The 26770-nt window shown below is 36.3% G+C and overlaps 2 protein-coding genes across 2 annotated transcripts in view; one reads left to right on the forward strand and one right to left on the reverse strand.

Annotated features, from left to right (window-relative positions):
* Positions 1–18022, reverse strand: part of LOC117338796 — a 43662-nt gene extending 25640 nt beyond the window's left edge. The window contains 6 exon segments of the mRNA XM_033900144.1: positions 8550–8663; positions 11745–12751; positions 12753–14665; positions 15905–16028; positions 17318–17440; positions 17927–18022. Coding sequence (XP_033756035.1) covers positions 8550–8663; positions 11745–12751; positions 12753–14665; positions 15905–16028; positions 17318–17440; positions 17927–17938 — 3293 coding nt within the window. The 5' untranslated portion in view covers positions 17939–18022.
* A 501-nt stretch (positions 18023–18523) lies between these two features.
* The window catches only part of LOC117339645 (telomerase protein component 1-like), a 60322-nt gene continuing 52075 nt past the window's right edge, over positions 18524–26770 (forward strand). The window contains 9 exon segments of the mRNA XM_033901353.1: positions 18524–18691; positions 18977–19080; positions 20439–21295; positions 21821–21955; positions 22370–22531; positions 23076–23172; positions 23664–23929; positions 24466–24599; positions 25632–25789. Coding sequence (XP_033757244.1) covers positions 19026–19080; positions 20439–21295; positions 21821–21955; positions 22370–22531; positions 23076–23172; positions 23664–23929; positions 24466–24599; positions 25632–25789 — 1864 coding nt within the window. The 5' untranslated portion in view covers positions 18524–18691; positions 18977–19025.

The following is a 26770-nucleotide window of genomic DNA, read 5'->3' on the forward strand; positions in this document are numbered from 1 at the left end:
TACTGTGGTAGACAATAGTGAAAACAAATATGAAATATAAATGGATCCAATGAGGCAAACCTACTGAGGTAGAAATAATGACACTTGAAAGAATCAATGTCACTCAGAGGTGAAAGCCAGCAAGGTATGAATAAATAGACTGAGATTTCTGATTATACCAATAAATAAATAAAATAATTACACCGAGATATCAATACACTCTGATTACACCAATAAATAAATAAAATAATTACACCGAGATATCAATAAACTATGATTACACCAATAAATAAATAAAATAATTACACCAAGATATCAATACACTCTGATTACACCAATAAATAGATAAAATAATTACACCGAGATATCAATACACTCTGATTACACCAATAAATAAATAAAATAATTACACCAAGATATCAATACACTCTGATTACACCAATAAATAGATAAAATAATTACACCGAGATATCAATACACTCTGATTACACCAATAAATAGATAAAATAATTACACCGAGATATCAATACACTCTGATTACACCAATAAATAAAATAATTACACCGAGATATCAATACACTCTGATTACACCAATAAATAGATAAAATAATAACACCCAGATATCAATACACTCTGATTACACCAATAAATAAATAAAATAATTACACCGAGATATCAATACACTCTGATTACACCAATAAATAGATAAAATAATTACACCAAGATATCAATACACTCTGATTACACCAATAAATAGATAAAATAATTACACCAAGATATCAATACACTCTGATTACACCAATAAATAAATAAAATAATTACACCAAGATATCAATACACTCTGATTACACCAATAAATAGATAAAATAATTACACCGAGATATCAATACACTCTGATTACACCAATAAATAGATAAAATAATTACACCGAGATATCAATACACTCTGATTACACCAATAAATAGATAAAATAATTACACCGAGATATCAATACACTCTGATTACACCAATAAATAGATAAAATAATTACACCAAGATATCAATACACTCTGATTACACCAATAAATAGATAAAATAATTACACCGAGATATCAATACACTCTGATTACACCAAGAAATAGATAAAATAATTTCACCGAGATATCAATACACTCTGATTACACCAATAAATAGATAAAATAATTACACCGAGATATCAATACACTCTGATTACACCAATAAATAAATAAAATAATTACACCGAGATATCAATACACTGAGATTTCTAATTACACTGATACCGATAAATAAAAAAAATAAATACACCAAGAAATAAATAAACTGAGATTTATGATTACACCGATAAATAAATAAAATAAATACACCAAGATATAAAGTTCAAATAGCCACTGCAAATGGACATTGCAAAAGAATGGATTCTGATTGAAGCATGCAAATATGTACTTAGAAATGCACCGGTATGTTGATTATTAAAATATCTCAGACAAATATATATCATGTGATTGTACATGTACATACATCAAATATACATTGATATACATTATTCCACAAAATGCTTCAAGTGCATCAAACACCTCTGGAATCTTGGGTGGGGATTATATGAGACAAGTTGGCCAATGAAATCGCTGCATAAGTAATGGAATGATTTATAATTATATTGAATAAGCTTAAAATGTCGATCACTAAACCTACTCAAGGCACTAAATTATATATTTAAGAAATAATTAACGATGATTCGTGTATTATTGCAGGATATACAACGAGGACGAGGATATTTTGCAATTAAATTAACATTGCAAAATATCCGAGTCCGAGTTGTATATCCTGCAACAATACACGAGTCAAAGTTGATTATTTCTATTCTACCATGTACTGTTTAGTTCTGAGATCGACCTCTTTCTAATAGAAAAACAGCAAAGAAACCCTGGGAAAACCTTATTTCTTGAGTATTGTATTATTTGTTGATGAAATATACAGGCAATAAAGTAATACGATCAAGAGCATCTATCATATGGCATTGATTTTGAAAATTTAATCAAAGTACTGAAAGTACTGAAGACACAAACGAAAACAAATTATTTTAACTGCTTTTGTTTAGTGGGGACATGGTCAACTTTGTATGGAACATCACCAATACCTGATTAGGACTAGGACAAAATATTGGCAAGAAAAGAAATTCATATCTACTTTTGATTGCAAGTGCGTCTTGGCAGATAATTGTCAGAATAGGTACTCAGGTAATCTTATTTGACATCTTCATTGGGTTAATGTATACGTAGTTGTAGATGTAATATGAAGGTCCTAGATTACCTGTAAAATTAATGAGGCCTTTCTTTTCAAACTTTTGAGGATCCCATGCCTATAAGCGTTTCACAAATTATCATTATCATTAGCCATTGAAAAGATATTTATACATTTGATGTAGCGCCCCATCTAGCTACCAGCTTTTAGATAAGAGAGAGCTCAGGTTAAAAACTCTTGTGTGATTGTTTTAGGATTTTATCGTGTGTGTGAGCCCTGGTTTGAATGATGTAATGTCAAGGTTTTGAATGATATTTTGTGGCAGATTGTTCTATCCCTTCAGTACCTTCTGTAAAATAGCGATAACAAACTTCAATTGTCAAAATACAATATGGCTGCCTGTCGGCCATTTTGTTTTCCGATTAGTCTCAAAATTCAATATCCATACCTAGGCACCAAGGGGAACCTACATATAAAATTTGAGAAAGATCCCTTCAGCACTTTCTGAGAAATAGCAATAACAAACTTCAATTGTCCAAATCCAATATGGCTGCCTGTCGGCCATATTGTTTTCCGATTGGTCTCAAAATGCAATATGCATAACTAATGTTAGCACCAAGAGGAACCTACATATGAAATTTGAGAAAGACCAATTCAGTGCTTTCTGAGAAATAGCAATAACAAACTTCAATTGTCAAAACCTAAGATGGCTGCCTGTCGGCCATATTGTTTTCCGATTGGTCTCAAAATGCAATATGCATAACTAGAAACCAAGAGAAACCTATATATGAAATTTTAGAAGATCCCTTCAGTACTTTGAGAAATAGCGATAACAAGAATTGTTTACGGATGGAGGGACGGACGGACCACGGACGCAGGGCGATTTGAATAGCCGATGGTGGGTTAAAAACACCTGGGTCTGATAAACAGACTCTGGAGGCGTAGAATGTGGATGTAGACAGGGCAGGGTATACCATCACAACGGGCACATTAAACTAAGCACTATATTCAAAACTTAGAATTATATGCTCATATCAGCTCAGACTTGAGAGAGTTTCTTAATCGCTCATTAGAGTGAACATGATTTTCATATAGCACTCTACGTTATATGTTTACACTCCATACTGTGTAGCTACAAATAATCTATACAACAAAAACACATTCATTCACATGTACAGTTCAAATCAATTTGAAGTGGAATTTTGTTTTTCACTTATGTACATTGCATCAAATATTCTCCGCAATAGTATATGTACCATATACATAACTGTAACTGCATGATACATATATATATGTATGGTATATATATCATGTTAATTAATGTTAGTGAGATGTGAATGTAGCTATATGTATTGATATCATCGATTTCAAAATCAGAGGTTTTTTTTTAATCTGCAGCATCTGTCAGATGAAAATGTAGTTCGAATGCCCAAACTGGATGAACTGTACATGTAGTAGCATTCTTCAAAGTCCGTTATGAATGCTTTTCATACAAATGTATTTCTTTCAATTGTTCATGTGTTTAAAATATTAGAACACTGAAGTAATTTTTATTTTCATAAAAATGAAAGTACTGCTTATCTTTAAAACTAAATTGGATATTGATAAGATAAATTTGCCAAAATGTTAAAAATCAAACCTTATTAAGTAGAATCTAAACAGTTGTAAATGGCTAAGCCCACTATTCTTAACAACAAAATTACTAATTTTGATTCTCTGTCAAATATAATCAGGTTACTTGAAGACTTTGTCAGAAAAGTTAACACATACATTGTATATACATTATTAATAGTTGCTTTAATTAAATTAATCTGAATTTGAACATTAAACCGACTTAACAATTTAAATGAAAAAAATGTGTTTTCACCATTGACCATAATTGATAAGAAAATAATTATTTAACTCAACCTATGATATAGTATGTAACAGCCATCAAGACAATACTATTATCTTTAGTCATGCCAAGTTATTTCACAATAGGATATATGCACAACACAAAAAAGTTTTACACATTTTTGTTGTTTAGAAGAATAATGAACTTAGTAATTTTTGCTGTTCTTCTCAAATAATATGTACTAGTGTTGTAAAGAAAAAAAGATTAAATAATAATAATAAATCTAAGTTATAATAAATTATTTGCATTGATTTATCAATACTTTAGTGTGCATTAGTTTAAAGGTTAATTTAATTCAGAAGCTGAAATGATTTAAGACAGAAACAAGAGATCCCAGAGGGATCTTGGCGCCCACCATTGAATGATCTTTATAGGTTCCATGTCAGATTGATCTTTTCCCTACTTTTCCCTTCCTCTAAGTCTTACTTATCTGTGTAAATTCAGAAACAGCCCTCTAGTACTATTCAAACAAGGGGAACCTATATATAGAATTTAAGATTTAGCTATAATGGCTGTCTGTCGGCCATGTTGTTTTCGTATTGGTCCCAGTATGCAAAACTAGGCACTGAGGGGAACCTACATATGAAATTTGAAAAAGATCCCTTCAGTACTTTCACAGAAATAGCGATAACAAACTTCAATTGTCAAAATCCAAGATGGCTGCCTGTCAGCCATGTTGTTTTCTGATTAGTCTCAAAATGCAATATGCATAACTAGGCACTGAGGGGAACCTGCATATGAAATTTCAGAAAGATCCCTTCATTACTTTCACAGAAATAGCGATAACAAACTTTAATTGTCAGAATCCAAGATGGCTGCCTGTCGGCCATGTTGTTTTCTAATTAGTCTCAAAATGCAATATGCATAACCAGGAACAAAGAGGAACCTGCATATGAAATTTGAGAAAGATTCCTTCAGTACTTTCACAGAAATAGCGATAACAAACTTCAATTGTCAAAATCCAAGATGGCTGCCTGTCGGCCATTTTGTTTTCCGATTGGTCCCAAAATGCAATATGCATAACTAGGCACCAAAGGGAACCTATATATGAAATTTGAGAAAGATCCCTTCAGTATTTCCTCAGAAATAGCGATAACAAACTCAAATTGTCAAAATCCAAGATGGCTGCCTGTCGGCCATGTTGTTTTCCCGATTGGTCCCAAAATGCAATATGCATAACAAGGCACCAAAGGGAACCTACATATGAAATTTGAGAAAGGTCCCTTCAGTATTTCCTCAGAAATAGCGATAACAAACTCAAATTGTCAAAATCCAAGATGGCTGCCTGTCGGCCATGTTGTTTTCTGATCGGTCCCAAAATGCAATATGCATATCTAGGCACCAAGGGGAACCTACATATGAAATTTGAGAAAGATCTCTTCAATACTTTCTCAGAAATAGAGATAACAAACTTCAATTGTCAAAATCCAAGATGGCTGCCTGTCGGCCATGTTGTTTTCCGATCAGTCCCAAAATGCAATATGCACAACTAGGCACCAAGGGGAACCTACATATGAAATTTGAGAAAGATCCCATCAGTACTTTCTCAGAAATAGCGATAACAAGAATTGTTTACGGACGGAGGGACGGACGGACGGACGGACGGACGGACGGAGGGACGGACGGACGACGGACCACGGACGCAGGGCGATTTGAATAGCCCACCATCTGATGATGGTGGGCTAAAAACCACAGATGTAGGAATATAACATTTCAACTGCCTTTAAATATCTCTGGTTAAATTTAGCAATCAGTACATTTTCATGAAAAATGGTGTTTTCTAAAGAGTTACTGCCCTTTAACCGTCCCTGAAGCGTTCAAAACTCCACCAAAGGTCTATGTAGATGTACATCGTAGACCCCTTTCTTTTTTATAATATGCTTCGACTGTTATGTAATATTTCAAATGATAATGATAGATCATTTTCTATTTTTTTTAAACCATCACGAATATTAGAAAAAAAGAATCAGTCGCTATAATTAGAAATGAAATTTTCAGTGACGTCTACATCTGCATGCAGACAGCCACGTTAATGCGGTACGCGTTCTGTAAACGAAAAACTTCATGTGCATTACGTAGGATATAATCAATAGATCCGAAGTCAATATTAATATTCACAAGTCCATTTGACATTTCGAAACCCTATTCAGTGAGAATTTATTTAACTTTTTATTTGCAAACATGCGTATGGTACTGGTATGGACTGCCGTTGTTGTGATATTGTCATGATGAATAGACAACTTTTTTTCTTTCGTAAAAAAACATCTATATAATCTAACCATCTGCAGACTACATCAATCACATGCAAGTTAATATTTCAGTGAGAAAATGACAGTCAAAGTTGGGTTTGATCACCTACTCTTGCTTTTATTATTGTTTACATTACTGAAAGATGGCGGACAAAATCGGATGCTGGATGAGTGATTTTCAATGTACAAAATAACAACGATATTCCGACGAAACTTTATCAATATTATAACCCATTCAGTAACATGCCACCGAAGAAAAAAAACACATAGATGTCGATGATGAAAATTCAGCGTGATGTTAGTAGATTTTTCTTCCGGGTCACAGGTAAGCAGCAATATGGCGCCAGCGAAAAGTCGATTGTATCATTCCGCGTGAAGTCTAATGCGTTCAACGCGGAAAAATATTCTTACGTATCATCGACAGAACATACTTAAATTAAATACTTTGAAAACGATCTATTTGTGAGGTTCTGTTGTTTTGTCATATATCTATCGAAACTGCAGTGTTGCATTTGACTCCGTAAGTCACGGGACTATTTTTTTTTTTGCGATTGAATATGATTGTGAAGTGGCAGTGGAAGTTGTGTCAGAGCGAACGAAAATGCCAAAAAAAAAACCACATTGTCCTGTGAGCTTCTAAAATACAACAAAACAAAAGGTGATATTTTTTAATAGCTGAACTTCATTGTATGTCATTTTTTATCGTGAAGTTAAACAAATATTTACTGCATAACATTACGGAGTTACTGTAAAGCAACGTTTAGATTGGCCAACAGCAGTATCCGCCAGAGGGCATCGTAGATTTTGTCAGCTACCCTCAAAAGCGCTGACATAGACTCAAACTTACGTTTGTGTCTACGGTTGTGTCAACAAAACAAAAGGTGTTTTTTATTTACTATATGTCATTTTTTATCGTGAATATTTACGATATTTACAAATATTTACTGCATAGCATTACGGAGTTACTGTAAAGCAACGGTTAGATTGGCCAAGGCAGTATCCGCCAGAGGGCATCGTAGATTTTGTCAGCTACACCTCAAAAGCGCTGACATAGACTCAAACTTACGTTTGTGTCAAAAAAAAAGGATAAAAAAAAAAGAAAAGAAAAAGAAAAAAAAGGAGGGCCTCCGTAGGATTCGAACTCGCGTCGTGATAAAAATATATTGAAAGACTAACCCATTAGCCCACTCGGCTATAGTAACCTTTTATGAAACGGGTGAATATTAGATATTTAAAATTGTGACAGCCTTGACTCACGACCGTGTATTATTGGCACGAGCGTGGGTTATTGGAAAATAATACATGGTTTTAAACCAATCAAAACCGGCGTTACATAGCAAACATGGTAGAATAGGCAGTAATTAATTCGTTAATGTGTAATAATGAATATGCTACAGGGATAAATTATTTATAACATATATCATATTGTTGATCAATGTCCAGCTTTGATTAATCATTGTTTGAAGTACAAGTTTTTAACATTCTTGGAGATTATAATTATAAAATAATTAGTAATTCTGTATGTAACTAAATAACTTAAGGCTCATTGAAGGCTCTTGTTACGAGTGTTACCAATACATATACACACTACAACTAACAGCAGATCATGCCTGAATTGATTATAATCTACAGTAGAGTACTGTTAAAGAAAAACATCTTTAACTAAAAATATTTTTAATTGAATTTCAATGGTTCCAGTAGACAATCACGGATATGTTAAATGTAGAATTTCAGTTATTAAGAAAAAGTGCATTATATTGGGTGGTGTGTTAATATATGTAAGACATGCATGCTTGGGAGTCTAAAGGCAAATACAAATGTACTCGAGTATAAAGAACTGTGGATGCATATTGTAAAACAATATCAAGAATGTCCCTCACTAGACAATTCCTTTGGTGGCCTTGTATCACTACATTTGGTATATTTATTTAAAAGCACTCCATTTTGTGTCTCATGATCATCGATCTTGAAATTAATGTCATTTTGAAAAAACTTAATGCTTTTCCAAATAAAAAAAAAAAATTCCTTTCTGGTACCTGTTTCCCTTAATGAAAGTTTATTTAGGTGCATTGCTCTCTAAAGGAAAACCCCTTAAAGGTTCACTGACCAGGCAAGCAACCTTTTGGGGGCCTCATTTTATAAAGAAGGACCCCTTTGGGAGCCTCACTGATGGCCACACACTGTACCTGTCGGGACTAATCCTGAAGTCAGGCGAGAGGTCACGAGGGTCACTGTAGCGTCGTTGTTGGTCCCGCTGCTGGACCGGGCTGTTGTCCAATTCATTAAGAAAAAAACGTTCACTGCAAAACAGGATTGGTGGTGATAGGTAGGAGTGAGGGGTACACTCGGGGCACACAGGGCAGGCAAATCTCGAAAACTCCATGCTGCTTCGAATCTTAACAAGTTATGATATGAACTAAAAATGGTCAACCTTTCTACCCTGTTGAGCTAGTTTTAGGGGTGCATTACAATCAATAATAATTCTTTTTTTTGATAATAAATTTCTTAATAATTTAATAAATTTCTTAATAATTTAATAAATTTCTTAATAATTTCATAAATTTCTTAATAATTTCATAAATTTCTTTGATAATTCTTGTTTATCTATGAAGAAAATACTGTATAAGAGAATTTGATAAACAAAGTGCCACAACTTATATCTATAGGTAATAATGAAATTATCCACCCTAACAAGGTGACACTTATGTTTATTAGCTCTATGACTTAGTTTTAGTATTTGATTTTGAGCTAGATCTAAGCGTCCATGGTAAGAAAGTGACATGAAACATTTTCTTTAGAAAATTCATCTTCTATCTTTTGGTAATCATATCAAAGTGGTTTGGAAACAAGGTCACAAACTTAATTACTTTAGGTAATCAAAATTCTGTGTTTAGGTAAGTAGTCTTTGTTAAGAAGTTGCAATATCGGCTTACTTTAGGAATTTTTATTCTATATTTGGGTGATTATCTAAGATTATCTAAAGCAGATTTCAAAAGCTGATATGTACAATGCTCCATAACCAAATTATATATTGAATGCTTAAATATTGACAAAATCCAAAAGCCGCAAGCAAGCCCAGGCCAGTTAACAGAAGTCGTATTGTCAACTGATAACGAAATCAAATGATGCTGGATAGGATCACGAATAGATAAATATTTTATGCGATTACAAAATATGACTGTCCCAACCATGACATAAATCAAATATGCAAGCAATGGTATATACATGCATACCTATATGAAGAACATTAACTTCCAGTACATAAATTAAGTACTTTATTCACATTTAGCTATGTCTCGATTTGAATTGCCTCATGGTCAGTCAATGTTAAATACATGTATAATCATTTAATTTGATAGATGATGAGTTTACTGTTTTAGATTTAAAGAGATACTTAAAAAGAAATATTTAGAAATTAAACTCAATTTTTATCAAACTAATTTCACATAATGACAAAAATTAAAAAAAAAAAAAAAAAAAAAATCACTTAAGAAAATATAATATATAACAGATGATTTTGTGTGCAAACCATATCACCAACTTCAAATATATGAAGAGTGTTATTTATGAGTTCAACATTTTTTAGGAAGTTTTTCTCATTTTTAGTGTTATTTATGGTTTTATATTTCTATTATATAGCAGTCATGCAAGCCTCTTGCCCACCCTGTTGCCATGGAGACATGCACTATCTGACCTTCAAACAGTGACACATGAACATGTTCGAGAGAAAACACACACAACACCAATGTGACAAAAAAATAAAGTGATTCAATACATGGCCAATGTCTGGAGCTAACAAGCACAAATAATGGTAATTACATTTAAATCTTGCCTATATAAACTAAAAATTCTGCATTTATTTGAATTTCCTTAAAAACTTAAAAAGTTTGGGTTTTTTTTTTGTCAAATTCATGATCACCTTTCACTTATAATTCTATTTCAGTAATATTAAAAATTAATTTCTGTATATAGTATGTGAATACAAAACATTAGTATAACTCAAAGTTTCTTTATAAAATCATGAAGATTTTTATCATTAAGAAAATACTTCGACAATACTATAGCTACAATACTTCGAAAGCACATTTTGATCGTTAGAGTAGCTTCGTTTTATATCTATATATAGACTACACAATCGTTAGGTCCAGACAATGCCATACTGGGGAACAACACATGATGAAACACTCGTAAAACAGGTTGTGATGTGATACAGTGAATTAAATCAGAGAAGTCAACAATTGCATGAATACCACTGGTACTAAAATGTAAATCTGTAGATCAGAATTAACTCTGATTAACTAGAACATATACCTACACATCCTATCTATATATGTGTGAAATTTCCCTAGAGACTGACCATAAGCAGTCATGCATATTCATTATTATGTCATAAATATCTGGAGTCGTCATGACAACAGACCAAAACAACTTTTACAAGGGAGTTAACTCTTTCTCGGATATATTGATACATTGTATAATTATTATGCAGTTTATTCTGTAACCTATAGATCTTTGAGTAAATTATATCTGACATACACCCTTAACCGGTCCCGAATACAATGCAGTTTTGGATCTGAAGCAAGAATTTATTTACCTAACGTAATATTATTGATATTTTTCCATAAAATTACTTTTATTGTGTATTTATCAAAGTCTATGTTTTTATAGCTAAAATGCGAAGTGATATGTGAAATGAAGTGTATGGGTTGAAAACCTGTGAGCAAATGACTGTGCAGCAATGAAAATTGAGATGTTTGTGTTTGTTGAAAATGAGAGTGATTTCATGATTTAAGAAAACGCCACAGATGTAGATTCTATTTTCGTTGATTATTTGTTTGGATCACATTTTATTGTGTGAAGTGAAATTATGTGGATCCCATTTAAATGTGAGATGAGTCTATGCCAAGGTGATACATTACAACAGCGAATGTGAACAATGAACAGTAAATATTAGAAAAAGTTTCAGAAAATCTGCTAAAATGAGAAAATGAAATGAAAATAAAGAGACACAAAAATTAAAAAGTGTAAAATAATGGTGCAAATGAAAATGTTTTACGATTTTTTTTTTTCATTGTTCTAAGCAACAGTACTAGTGATAGACACTACTAATTATAACAGTTTTTTCGGCAATATACGAAGAAAGAAAAGATTTCACAATGTATGAATCTAAGGATGCATCCTATATATATGTCTACTGTAAATCTATTGGTGAAAACAGAACACAAAAATAACTAAATTGAAATTAAACAACTGAAGAAGTTGAACCTTATAGAAATAAATTTCAGTTATATTTCTACGGTGCAAAAAAAGAGTCAATATGGTATTCATCCAATTTTTCTCTATATATAGCAAAGAGGGAGATCACTCATAAAAACACTTACTTGGCAAGCTGTGGTGTTACGGTATCTTTGAGTTCCAGTTCCCTCGAGGGTCGCGCTGGTGATGGTTCCAATTCACGGTAAACCTCTTCATCTTTGCTCTCTGTATCGCCCCGACTTGCACCCTGGTCTTGCCATGCCTCTCTGGTGACGCCTGGAGTTACCTGCCCTTGGTTGTCACGGTACACAGGGTAGCAGTCGATGACCTGACGGTATGGTGTCCGTAGGTTTATACTATGGTCAAACGTACGGTCAGTAGTTTTCTGGATCTGAGACGATAGGTACTTTTCCGCATTCCCAAGGGCATTGAAGGGCGCATGCTTGCCGCCCTTCAGGAAGGACAACTCCGATGCAGCTGTTTTGTCAGGATGCATACTTCCGTTCAAAGAACTCATCTGCGACCACTCCAGTTGTTTCTTTATGTCCCTGTCACGAACTATAAAACTGCCGTTTGGGGATTCGTAGCTGTCGTAGCTAGAGTCCATCTTTGGCCGGTTAGCAATCCTCTCCATCATCACTCGTTCCTGTTGCATAGCTTCCTCCAGTATACCAAACACTTGTTTCTGGGGTGGTTCTTTAGTGAGAATGGTGAAAACACGACTCGCCAAGCCAGAGGTGTCCAACGCCTCTTCATCTCCTTTCTTAGACTGATACTTTCTAATAATCTCCTCCACATCAGGTGCAAGGTTTCTTGGCCGACCATCCGCATCCAGCTCGGGTTCCGAATCCAGTTGGTCACCTACAATATCCACTTTCCTGCGTCCGTGATCGGGCGACGGCCTCTCATCGTCTGTGTTCGGCCTGGATTCCCCAAGTGCAGTCAGACCTAGTGTATCAGTTTCGGTTTCTGTGTCGTTTTTCATAGTCCCAAGGAACACCCCTGCCCCACTGACATTTATTCCAAAGTCAGCTGCATGGTCCCAGAGGAGTTTACGGTTTCGTGCACTCTCAGGGATTTGAAGAGAAACTTTCACCACTTCTGTCCATATCTGGGCCTCTAGACCTCGGAGCCTGACTGCTGTACTCGGTCTCCCCTACCTGATGGTGGAGGCTATTCTGAATGTCCTGAAGGTCCCTCTGTAACATTGAGTAGTCTATTTGTACAGGATTACCATTAAATGGTTTATCGCTATGTCGTGTTTGTTCCGGAGGTGGGTACTGCATTTTTTCGACGTATGCTGTTTTTGCTAAAACATTCTGGACTCTTTGACCAAGAGAATCTCCTGAATCCGTACTGCGATCTGAATTAAGACGAGCACGCGTCTCCTCAAGAAGCCTCTCAGTCTCTCGTTCTTGTCGATAGTAGCGCTGCAAAGACTCCAATTCAGCAGCACTTTCATTACTGAGGTCCCTTTCCTCTGTCACAGACTTGAGGTCAAGCTTCAGACTGCCAGCACTAGCAGAATCTCCCTTCACCAGCAGTTTAGCCACTTCTTCACCGAGGGAAGAGGTCATGCTCTGTTCAGATTTTGACAAATTTTCCGTATTTGACCCTAAGGAACCAAGACTTCGAGACTGACTCTCCAGGTTTTCCTTCACTTCCTCGATCTTTCTCTCGGCCTGGACTACATCGTAGGGAGGTGGAGGTGGTCTAGAGTCTATGGGACATGGTAATGGCCTATCCATGGACCCTAGTGGTCTAGACTCCAGTAATGGCCTATCCATGGTCCCTAGTGGTCTAGAATCTAGTAACGGTCTGTCTTTGTTGTGCTGGTCGCCGTCACCAAGACCTAACGACTCTCTACTGTACAATTGTTTATGAAGAGAAGCCCCTAATGAACTGGCATCATCAAGAAGTTTTGCGACACGATGTGACATGTCACTGCGGGACTGCGTATCTGTCCCTTGAGTTGTAGTGGCAGTATCTGTAGTTGCTAGGGGTGCAGTCATTGTCTGACGATGACCGTTTTCTGACGTCACACTCTGAAAATTTTCTGATTTCTGTGTTTCCGAGTCGGCGCGAGGCAGCCCTATCAAACGTTCTCTGTCAAGTACTGGAACATACACAACATCTTTCCGTTTTTGTCCCGTTTCTGAGTCTGCTGCTGATGAAGACTTCTTCAGAGCATCATTCAAACCTGACTCACCAGGTTTGCTACCTACTAACCTAGAATCAGATACAGAACTCGTCTGAGATTTTGACTCTCGACCTTGAGACCTGTGATTATTATCTGAACCAGAATTTCTGTCATTCTCCTCCAATGATCGCCTCAAAACTAGAGTAGGCGCATCAGACTTTCTTTGTCCATTTTCTGATTTGAATTCTGGTAGGGCCTCTCCCGAATCTCTCCTGGTTAACCTTTGACTTTCATAACCTTGACCCCCTGGCACCTGCATGCCTCCATCACGACTTTGGTCAGAAAATATTGCATAAAACTGCTGGGTAGAAGGTTGGGAAGATCCGCTGGTTTTGTCAGAGTCTTCACCTGATCCAGTGTCAGAGCCTGACTTAGCACTCGGAGCACTGTCAGTGTTGGATAAAGCACTAGCCATAGTATTAACAGTCTGTGTGCTGTGGTACCCAGAGTCCTTGCCTCTCTGTGTATTTACAGAGGCCATTGTGTCTAACATTGGGTTTCTTGCAGGACCTTCACCTTCAAGTGACCTTGGGGTTGGTTCAGGGTTATAGTCTGATTCATAAGGGTTCCATTCGACATCCGACATCCCCGTCGCGGATTCCGGGTAATTAGCATAAACAGCCCCCCTGGGATCACCAGTCGACCCCTTATGGTCTCCATCCGAGTTGCTGTCACTGTCCCCAGAACCCACCACACACCTCATGGGGGAGAAATTCCCTGAGATAAAGTCCTTAGATACTTCTGTTATAGCGGTAGACAAGGCCTCATCATTAATACTTCCACCATCATGAGCCGAGTCATATCCTGACTTGTCATCCAAAGGGTACTGTGACAAACTAAGGTTACCTAAAACAGAAAAAGACAACACCGTTACAATAAGTACCCGGTACCATGATTTCATATACATGTACTAATAGTCTGCAACTAAATTAACACCCCAACTTCCATATAAAAATGTATGCACGGAAAATTATTAAAGGGATGTAACCCTCTGGCAAAATGAGACATCAGTAGCTGCTTTAGGTATTGATCATGTGTATCAAGTTTCATAAAAAGTTTGCAAGAGATTAGGGAATATTACCACAGACAAATTTCTGATGTCTACTTAAGCATTGAACGGCTTTCAGTTGGCATTCATATTGACTATGAATGCCAACTGAAAGCCGTTCAATGCTTATATTTACCATCTGCGATTTTTTATTTGTCGTGCGATTTTTTTTTGAAATTTTCAAATTCAAATTTCAGTTGGCAGTTCATAAGCTGGTGAACTCGCAACTGAATTGGTAGGGTTATATAGTGGCAGTGCCATACAATGGTAAATATAGATGGATGGACAAACAAACAAACATCATAACTCTAATATAATCCCCATATCCTGTTGCCAGAAGTATGATAATGAAGCAAGCACTTTAACTCTTCTGCCAATATCTATCTAACTCTAAATAATATTGCATTATCTGCAAATAATATATGCCCATTTCTTCATTTATGAAAAATCGTTTGATTTCAAAATAGTAAGCTATATCAAGAGTGGTTCACAAAAATGCCCTGAAGCCTTCCCAATCAATTCTAATCTTCTAGGATATGGGAGGGGGTTTATTTAAGCATTGAACGGCTTTCAGTTGGCATTCAGTCAATATGAATGCCAACTGGACAGAGGCAAATTCAACATGAAGCGTAGCGCGCTTCATGTTGAATTTGCCTCTGTCCAGTTGGCATTCATATTGACTATGAATGCCAACTGAAAGCCGTTCAATGCTTATATTTACCATCTGCGATTTTTTATTTGTCGTGTGATTTTTTTTTTTTTGAAATTTTCAAATTCAAATTTCAGTTGGCAGTTCATAAGCTGGTGAACTCGCAACTGAAATGGTAGGGTTATATAGTGGCAGTGCCATACAATGGTAAATATTTGAGGATAAATGCGGTTATCAGCTGGCATTGAATCCCCAATACACTGAATATATATACATCCATATTTTATAAATTTCTAAATTAAATTTTCTGGACACAACCAAAATGAACATTGAGACTAGGAGGAACAAAATCCCTTGACTAGTCTATTGATTGTAACATTAATCTAACCATCTGAGGTTTCTGTTTCTGATCTCCATCCTGATCCCTCGTCAGAAGAAAATCCTCGATGAGCAGACGGTGAAGAAACTTGGTTCGAGCTGTCATCCCTTCCACTGTCATTGGTAGAGCCCGTCTACAAAAGCAAAGAACATTGAGTACAATTTTTAGTTAATATCCCTTTAATACATCACAAGGCTATAATATTCAGGATTTTTTCTGTAAGTCTTTTTGGGCCAGTTATGGGCCACATCCCCAACTAAATTATTTCATATTTAAGCTTCCCAAAATAAGCAGTTTACTTTGGAGAATTTCTTTCCTGATCCACCAATTTTCTTTTCAAAATGAACTAGGCAAAAAGTCCCAATCCCTGTTTAGGGGGACATGTAATCTGACCATATGATGTATATCCTGCCATAAAAGTAGAGCATAAGGTCATCTTACTAGCTCAGACTAGTGGAAATTTCCCTTTAGCCTAAGGTGGAAGGGTGTTTGCCTTGAGAGCAAGAGGTCCCTCATTCGAATCCCAGCACGGACAGTGCATTTTTTATTATATTACCCCTTTCTACTACTGCTAATTAAGAGCTGGGTTGTGATTGTGGGCATAGACTTTGTGAAGGAGGGAGTATATATAGTGTCAAAAGTATAGAGTATAAGGTCGCCTTACTAGCTGAGACAAGCAGGAATTTCCCTTTAGCCTAGTGGTAGGATATATTGATGTTTGCCTTGAGAGGGAAAGGTCGCTAGTTCAGAAGCCCGGCATGGGCAGAGAATTTTCCATTACTCCTTACATATATGCTTCCTATTACACTGTGATAAGCCAACTCCTCAAACCTGACTCAAAAGTTGGGTAAACATGCAGGGCTCAAAGTGGATTGTTTTACTAGAGGGCCTATTTGGCTACCAAGTCATAAAATCTAGGCGCCAATTAGAAAAGTTAGTCGCCAAAGTACCCAAGTTGTCTTAACTCTAAAAGAAATATATATACATATAGTTCAGTTTAACATCTCTGTAACTCTTTCAATTGTTAACATCATTTTAGCATTGACTGCAACCTTTGAAAGATTAACCAAATCGCAAATTTGCACAATTTTTTAGTGGCCATACAAGCGCCTTATACGTCAATAACTGGTCGCCAACGGTGAATTTAAGGCGCCATGGCCACTAAAATAGGCGCCACTTTGAGACCTGACATGCATGGGATTATATTATTTCCAGATTGATATGTATAGGTCATTTATTGATGTAATGTATGACTTCACATTGGAAATGAATCAAATTGAGGCCTAACATTATATCATGCCAGTGTTGACAGAAGTAGGTTCTCAATGATTTATGACCATTTATGGTTCGGCGGTTGTTGTAATATTGGAAATGAAGGCATGGCATATAAATCCCATCTTTAAACTAGATCCATCATTTTACCTGGTTATGATGACCAGATGCTGCCCCGTCCATCCTTGTATATTGTGGTAATGCAGAATATGCAACTTCTTCAGTCACATCATCAATGCCTAAATGGACACCAGAATAGCGTAGTTGGAGGCCCTAGGAGTAAAAAGGAACCAGCTTTAAAAAATTAACAAGCGTGGAATATCCAATATATAGCAAATAATTTAAACAGTCTAGTTATTTTCGCTCTCCCAAAATTTACTCGACATGTATGCATTTTCATGTGTAAAAACATTTACTTTGAACCGGCTTATTTTGTTTTACTGCGGTTATGAGAAAGGAATATGGCAGCTCGACCACTTGCACATCTTGAATACTGATGTGATTATGTTAGAATATATAGAATTCTTAAACTTACCAATTAAGGTATCCTGCAAACAACATTCGCCAAGTATAAACACGACAAACGGAAATATAACACTGCGCAAGCAGCGCGGGCGGCAGGAATGGACATGTTATATTTGTATCGCAGGCTTGTTTTCGACTGTGATTCTTCGTATTTATGCCTGAACAAAGGCAGCGATTTTCATAATAACATATTACATAGAATCATAAAACGTAACAACATATATTTTGCCATACCTTTGAATCCATTAGATCTTGAAAGATGTTTTATTTCATAAGTACACATTTTATTTTTGTTGTTGTTTTGAAATTGGCGGCCATGTTTGATCTCGGATCAATCTCGCGTGTACGATCAAAATTTTAAAAGGAAATTGAAGAATTTACAACATGTCTCTTATTAGGTTTCATGAAAATAAATTTTTAAAAATGTATTTGATACAAACTTGCCGTAATATGCATCATTATATTGTTCCACAATAAAATAGAATATGGCCTAAGTGAGGCACTTCGGGGATCATCTCAAAAAGAAAACAAAATATCTCGAGTGGGCACTTCGGGGATCATCTCAAAAAGAAAACAAAATATCTCACTCGATTACATTTTATTAAAAGAAATTATTTCAGCATTATTACATAAACAACATATATGTCAATATTGTTTGTCTGCTTGTTGTTGATAAAAAGCAGAGGATATATAAACTGTCTTTTTATATACATGTAGGCCTTGGCCGTCTAGCTTTCTTATGTCAATTTCGAAAATTCTAAGATCAGCCGAAAGGTGTTCCGAAAGACCGCTGTACAGTAAACAAACTTCTCGGCATTTACCTTACAGTTCATACTGAAATGCTTAGTTCCGCAAAACTTGTTCTGACGGAAATGATTGCATTCGTTGTGAAATAGTTTTTACGCGTGTGTTAGCATTTTTGTCGGATACTGCACGTTCACTGAGAACATTTTAATTACATGTTTAGTTCCAAGTCGGTTAACGAACTTAGGATATTTGGTAAGTTGCATTTTATACTGCGAGAGATGACCGGGTGAAATATGGACTTTACCTGTTCAGGTTGTTTAGGCTTATAGACAAGTCTACCGGTGAGATTACGTGTGGAATCTGTTCAATAATTTCAAGAAGTAGAACCCACTTCAGAAGTGATATTGATATTTAAAGCATCTGATTTATATAGGGAAAAAAGATGTAATGATTATTTTGATGCCTTTGATTTTTATCACTGATGTAAATTTGAGAATACATGCATTTCAAGATAATATAGTTCCTCTTCTTTTGTAGCATTTGTGAGTTGAACACAACACAATGACTGTGTGAATTCTCCACAAGTATGGATACATCAGGTAGCAAGCTTGTGTCAAAGTGGTCAGTCAAGCCTAGCCCAGGTATGTATTCAACACACAAATATCCGTATGTATATTAAATAAATATATGAGGATAATATATTACGTTTACATGATCAGAGGCATAATAAAATGCAGACACAATTCATGTAATGCCTTCATTCAAAACAGCAGAATAGGTAGGAATATGACAAAATACAGATACAAGATAGATAATTGTACCCTGTATGACGGCTAGGTGTGCTCAATACACAGGTGTCTTATAATTAACAGGTAAACTGTTGTACCTCTGTGACATGCCTCAACGTCCTTAATACACAGGTGTCTTATAACAGATATATAATGTTGTACCTCTGTGACAGGTGTCCTTAATACACAGGTGTTTTATAACCGGTATATACTGTTATACCTCCGTGACAGGTGCCCTCAATACACAGGTATCCTATAACAGGTATATACTGCTGTGCCTCTGTGACAGGTGCCCTCAATACACAGGTATCTTATAACAGGTATATATAATGTTGTACATCTGTGACAGGTGTCCTTAATACACAGGTGTTTTATAACAGGTATATACTGTTCTACCTCCGTGACAGGTGCCCTCAATACACAGGTATCCTATAACAGGTATATATACTGCTGTACCTCTGTGACAGGTGCCCTCAATACACAGGTATCTTATAACAGGTATATATAATGTTGTACATCTGTGACAGGTGTCCTTAATACACAGGTCAACTGGGACAACTGTGAATTATAAGTCCCACAAAATTAAACAACTTTACAGTATATATGTCCAATGCCTTCTAATGCATTGAACATGTAGAGGTACCTGAAGATTTTATGAACTGATGTACAGGTACATGTACAAAGGTACATTCAGCTTCAAAAAAGCAAAGGGGCCGAAGTAGTTTATGATCAGTCGGTTAGAGCGTCAACCACGTAATCTCAGATGATGATCCAAGGTGCGTCGTTGTGTCCTTGGGCAAGACACTTTACCCTTATTGCACTAGATGGTATGCGACAGGCCTCCTGTATGTTGTTCATTGAGGCAGTCACCAACTACTACAACGAAACCCTTCCTCAAAATGATCCTGGCTGTTCACAGAGCAATATACCCAGCAAACAAACAAACAATCAATTTGCAAACAGACAAACAATAAAGCTATGTCTTGAAATTGTTTAACAATATGCTTTACATGATATGACTTCATTTACAGCAATTTACCGGTAATCAAGAAGAGATATACATGCACAGCACTGGTCTGATGTATCGGGTAAAAACTTGTTAAGTTGGACAGTACCATATAGACATTATATTGACTGTTTAAAAATTGTGATAGAATAAAGGTAAACTTTACCTAAACTTGTTTTTAATTTGCTTCATTGTCGTATTTCAGGCCTGACATTGGCAGGAGGGAGATCTACAGGCCTCTCACTGACTGGAGGCAGTACCAACTTGCAGTCTCCGCTGTTGTCATCATTACAACAGAAGACGTCCACTTCCGACTATGGCAAACTCGGAAAGCACAAAAGTTCCACAAAGGAGACAGTCCTTACTGACAAGAAGAAAAATAAACTGCAAGACAGTCGAGTAAAGACAGCGCCATCTTTACTGTCAAGTCACCTTGGAGACAGTTCTCTTCTTAAATCTAATCTTCAGAGTAAACTGGTTGGATTAAGCTTGTCTGGGCAGAGTCCACTGCTTTCAGCCTCCAGCCTTAGAACCCAGTCAGCAACTAGCTATAGGACACCTCTAATGAGCATGACCGATGGCTCATCGAAATTGCAATCACAACTGAAACCACAGTTGTCCACGACACTGATAGGAAAGTCATCTTTGACTGGATCATTATCGACAGGTTTCTCCACGACTCATGGATCAATTGTTCCGGGTAAATCCAGTTTACTGGGTCAGCAATCGTCTGAGAAATCTAAACTGCTTGACGCATCAAGTTTGTCCTCAAAGACGGTTTCGGGTGCCACAAAGAGTAAGAAACCAGGCAAGAGGTCACATGACCAAGTGTCTGAAAAGAAGGAGAAAAAGACAAAATCCAAGGGTATTATTAGCGAGGAACAGATGCAGATGCTGGCCATGAAACGGTACAAAATAGTGACCCCGGAGTATGACCTGAGCCAAGTCCTTGAGCTTCCCATGAGTGCCCAGATGTCAAACAGGGATGAATTTCTGGATGTGGACAAAGATCCTTTCCTGAACAGAATCCACGTGCCTCTCCATGATGTAAATGGGATGAAGGTATGGACTTGTATATAAATGTCTGATGATAAGCCCATGTCTGGTAGTAAACCCATGCCTGGTAATAAGCCAATGTCCAGAAATGAGCCCATGTCGGGTAATAAGTCCATGCCCAGTAATAAGTCCATGTCTGATAATAAGCCCATGTCTGGTAATAAGTCCATGTCTTGTAATAAGTCCATGTCTGGTAATAAGTCCATGTTTGGTAATAAGCCCATGTCTGGTAATAAGTCCATGTCTGGTAATAAGGCCATGCCTGGTAATAAGCCCATGTCTGGTAATAAGTCCATGTCTGGTAATAAGGCAATGTCTAGCAATAAGCCCATGTCTGGTAATAAGATCATCCTTGTCTATTGTAATTCAGTATAAATTCCAACTAATTAATGCTATCTCAAAGTCCTGCTTTAAGCCCACCCCCTTTCATTGGCTCAGAGATTATATGTTAGCCTCCTGGGTTTGTTTCAGGATAAATACGGTACATGTACGTACATTTTACATTACATTTAAACACTATTCTCTATACAGCTGGCGTTCATCAATGCTGTCAGTGGGTCCCTCATTTGCCAGCCAAATTTCAGGAACGCCAATGACTTGACTAGGAAATCATTGACCGTTATGGCTGAAAGGGTTGTGCCCTTTGACCCAGAGTTCATCCTCAAGGTCAGTAATATGTTGAATCACATATAGAAATTGTGGAATGGTTTAATTGATCAAAAAAAATTTAAATACCAATGACTAACATTGAAGAATATTTCAACAGTAATTGTCTTCATTTTGTTTTAATATCCAGGAATTTCAATTCCTTTCAAATGATTTGTTCAATATGCATCCAGAAAAATAAATGTTGTGGTTTATAAAAGTTACAATAAAAGAGAATTACATTGTATTCATATACCATAATGAGAAAACAACTTGGCAAATCTAACACCACTATCCCTCCCTTCCAAGAAAAAAAAAGAGTTTTTGAAAAGTTTTGAAACTTTGAGATAAAGAATAAATAATCCGAATCTCTATAAATATACTAAATGAATTTTGTGACCACAGAATTTATAAATTTAATTTTTTGTTTCACAGGTGGCCTTATACACGAGGAAGGAGCTCAACATCCGTACCACGGCAAACTTCCTTCTGGCAATGGCCGCCAATGTTCATCCATGTCGACCGTACCTCAAGAAGTACTATGTCAAGTCTATTGCCCTGCCTTCGGACTGGATAGAGGTAGCAGAGATCTACCAGGTAGGTAATATTGATAGTGAAACCTGTCTTAATTGACCTCTAATTAGTCTCCTACCGGTGAAACCAAGGGGACTGTAAGTTTGCTTCTCCTTCTCTGTCAGTCCATCTGTCCTTCCACTTATTTTTTTGCACTTTTCTCAGTCAATGGCTTGAAGGTAAGTTGGTGAAAGTTGGTATGTAACTTAAGTATGAGTAGCTACATATCAAGTTCAAGTTTAAGTGCTTTTAGATCAAGGTTAAGGTCAAGGTCACTGTTACTATTTTAAGCAGGGGCCAGTAGGGGACTTGTATATTACTTTAGCAGTACACATGCATGCTTGTTGATTTAGATACAAGATGAAAATTCATTCCAAATCTCAATTGTTTAAAAGAGAATCTTAATTGGTTCTATGGACCAAAAATAATCTTGACTGAGAAAAGTTGGGATATTTTTTGCTTCTGGCCAATTTTTAAGTTTTTACTTACTTCGAAAGACCTTTCACTGCACAGAACCTTTGATCGGATCTGATGATTTTTTTAAATATATTTGAATTATTATTTTCAGGCCTTCCACGACAAGACCATCAGCCAGGGGGCTATACCAGCCGCCCTAAGGAAGGTTATGATCACCAAGTTTCCCAGTTTTGACAAATACCAATTAGGTAAGGGCAGCTTAATTATGATGATGACCTAGTTTTTATTTCCGTAAAATTATTATTTTTGACACAAAGTTGTTGTATCATAATGGTACTCACAGAAATGATAAGTACATATATATGTAAACCTGAAATGTAGTGATTTTAGTCGAATTTAGACTACGTCTTAAGTGAAATTTTAGATGATTAGAGATTTTAGATTTTTGATGCTTGCATGAAATAACCACGATCATACCTCTTTCAATACACATTTGATTTTGAGGAAACGTCCTTTAAAATGATGAAATAAAAAAAATATTTGTCTTTTTTAGAATTTTTTTTTTTTAAAGAATATAATTATATACATTTATATAAAAAATTATGGCAGTACATGTATTATTTCAAAAAAGTTATATATAGAACTAACACTAATTACTAGTGCTAATTGAAACTGATCTTATAAACTTGACTTTTAAAGTTTTTATCTTAGGTCTGATAGTTCTTATCTCTTGTTATAGCAAAATACAACAAAGACAGCTCGAAGAAAAAGAAGAAAAAGAAGACAAAAGAAGATGAAAATACCACCACTTCAGCCACAAGAGGCGGAGGTCAATTTAGAGGTAGAGGTAGAGGTCGCGGTGGAGGTCGTGGTAGAGGTCGTGGAGGATTTTCTGCACCTGAACCAGTCATAGAGAAGAAGAAGAAAAAGAAAAAGTCAATGTTTGATTCCGATTCATCAGATTCCTCCGACTCTGATTCAGAGGATGAGCTATTGAAAAGACAGGTATGAGATATTTACTTTAAATGTTTGTCTGTGAATGCCTATATTGGCCAAAACTTTGATTTTAAATCTGAAGACTTGATAAGGTTATGAAAAATATGACACATTTTGCTGTAACACAATTTGTTTTGCCATGATAATAATTTTTTTTTTTAAATCATCAAAGCATTTCTTTCAGATTTCATACTATGTCAAAGTAGTTTTTCATTACCGGTATTTATCTGATATTACATATACCACATGTACATACATGTACCATATTAACTCAACATTAAGACCATGCCTAATCATTATTATAAGCCCAATCAGTTTAAAATCAATGATCATTTTTGTAATAATTACAAGCAAAGATAATTATTTTTGTCCTGTATTTCAAGTCAGAGATTTTGTGTTGGTCCTCCGGGATTATTGCAGGATAACTTGTAGATACATACAATGTATACCGAAATTTCTTCAGCTGTTTAAATAAAAAATGTCTGTTTGACATTTAATACTACCTTGTATAAATCACTAAAAGTGTTACTTTGTTGTATTTACAGATCAGTGACATAGTGTATGATGAGAGAGAAAGCGAATCGGAACTTTCCCAGGCCAAATTTTCCCTGAAGCAACTGATCCGGAAACTTCACATCGTAGAACCGGTGGAGCATGTCATGTGTTTGGTGGGGAAAAGGTAAGGATATTCCATTGGTGTTGTAAACACAGAAAATTATTTATGACATTTAATTATGTGTAATCAAGCTTTAGGTCGATCTTTAAAACAATATCAGAAAGTAAATAAAATTTTCTTGAAATACTTTTGATGCTTTCAAACTCAGCAGTCGACAGTCATTTTGTTGGCATAGCTTAGTAGTCTTACCTAAAGCCCTTTTAAGGTTTCCTTAAGTGTAAAACTGCTTTACACAACACGCATGTGTAGCGGGACCGGACTAGGTCGATCATCGGTGACCAGGTAGCTCAATTGGTAGAGCATCAAGCTTGTGTCCGGAGGTCCTGGGTTCGAACCCCGATCTGTCCGCTACATTTTCTCCTCTCCTGTTACAAAATTGGCACCCAACTAAAATACCCACGGTGGTGGTATAAGGGTCTCGTGTGTCTTCGAGAGCGAAGACTTGGGAAAAAAGGAGGGAGGTGTGTAGCGGGACTGCATTGGGTCGATCATCGGTGACCAGGTAGCCCATGATCAATTGGTAGAGCATCCGGCTAGTTTCAGAGGTCCCGGGTTCGAACCCCTGTCTGGCTGCTACATTTTCACCTCTCCTGTTACACATATATGATCTCTACAGTCACAGACCTACCTGCTATTGTTATATATATGTTTGACTTGCCCCCAAATGAAAGTGTTGATAGTGTTATACATCGTGTAAGTATTGGCTTGGCACATTTGCAGAATGTGCATCAATATTGCTTCAAAATGTTTCCATATTTATTCTCCAACAAGCCCAAACCTGATATAAGCCCACCAATTGTAAATTGCTATTAAGTAGCTAGTATTATTATCATATGCTATATCTCATTGTCTTGTGATAAACCCACCTGTCTAATCCTAGATTATGTGTTGGGATCCCTGGGCTTCATGAAAAATTTAATTTACAAAAGAATATGAAACTAAATAATTAAAAAAAAAAAAATTTAATTTGAAAAATAGTTATTACTGTGCAGTTAATAAAATCAATGCAAATGATCATTGTTTTGTGTTTTCCAGATACCCAGACAATATGGAAACTTTTTATCAGAGTCGTCTGCCTGGAACATTTGAAGAGGAGAGAGCAGGCAAGAGGATGAAGCTACCGATCCCGGAAACATGGGAGACTCAGGTGTCTTTGAAGGGCAATAAGGCAAAAACATGGGAGGATCTTATAGGTAGGTTCTCTTCCTCTTCATAAATATCTTTTTAACAGAAAAATGTATAATATACTTATGTATTTAAACAGTGATATGTCAACTTTAAAAATATGTATTTAGATGTTTAGCAAATTGAAGGGGTTGCGATAGCTCAGTTTGGCAGAGCACCAGCCACGTACCCTCAGGTGAAGATCTGAGGTGCGTGGCTCAATGCTCGCTACACGTGTCCATTTGTGTTTCTCGGACAGCTGAGAAACAGACTGGTCTGTACTAATGTTGTTGTGTCCTTTGGCAAGAAATTTTACCCTAATTGCTCTGGATGGCATGTGACGGGCCTCTCGTATGTTGTTCGGTGAGGTAGTCACCAACTACTTCAAGGAGACCCCGCCTCAAAATGACCCTGGCTGTTCACAGGGCGACATTATTAAACCTAACAAAGAAATACAGATTTAGCAAGATTTTTTATTTAAAAAGGAGTTTATTTGGATTTCTGGAATAGTTACGGTCTCTAGCAAGGCTAAGATTTTACCTGTATCAAAGGTGAAGAGCTTCAGGGTTATTCCAGTAAGATATCTATCCCACAGGTAGACTAAAGGAGTATAAAGACATTCCATGCATGGTGTTTGTGCGATAAAATAGGACCTCTTATATGTTAGTGTTTTAACTAATTACTTCTTTGGATGGAAGGGGCCGGGATGGCCGAGTGGTTAAGGTGTCCCGACACTTTAATACTAGCCCTCCACCTCTGAGTTGCAAGTTCGAAACCTACATGGGGCAGTCGCCGGGTACTGATCGTAGGCCGGTGGTTTTTCTCTGGGTACTCTGGCTTTCCTCCACCTCCAAAACCTGGCACATCCTTAAATGACTCTGGCTGTTAATAGGACGTTAAACAAAACAAAAAAATTCTCTGGATGGATCCTGTTTGGCAAACCCTGTTCGATAGATATTTTACTGAAATAGGCCTCAAAAGTTCCACAACTAATAAAAATCTTATCAATT

The sequence above is a fragment of the Pecten maximus genome, chromosome 12 (genome assembly GCF_902652985.1).
Source record: "Pecten maximus chromosome 12, xPecMax1.1, whole genome shotgun sequence".
NCBI classification, from domain to species: Eukaryota; Metazoa; Mollusca; class Bivalvia; order Pectinida; family Pectinidae; genus Pecten; species Pecten maximus.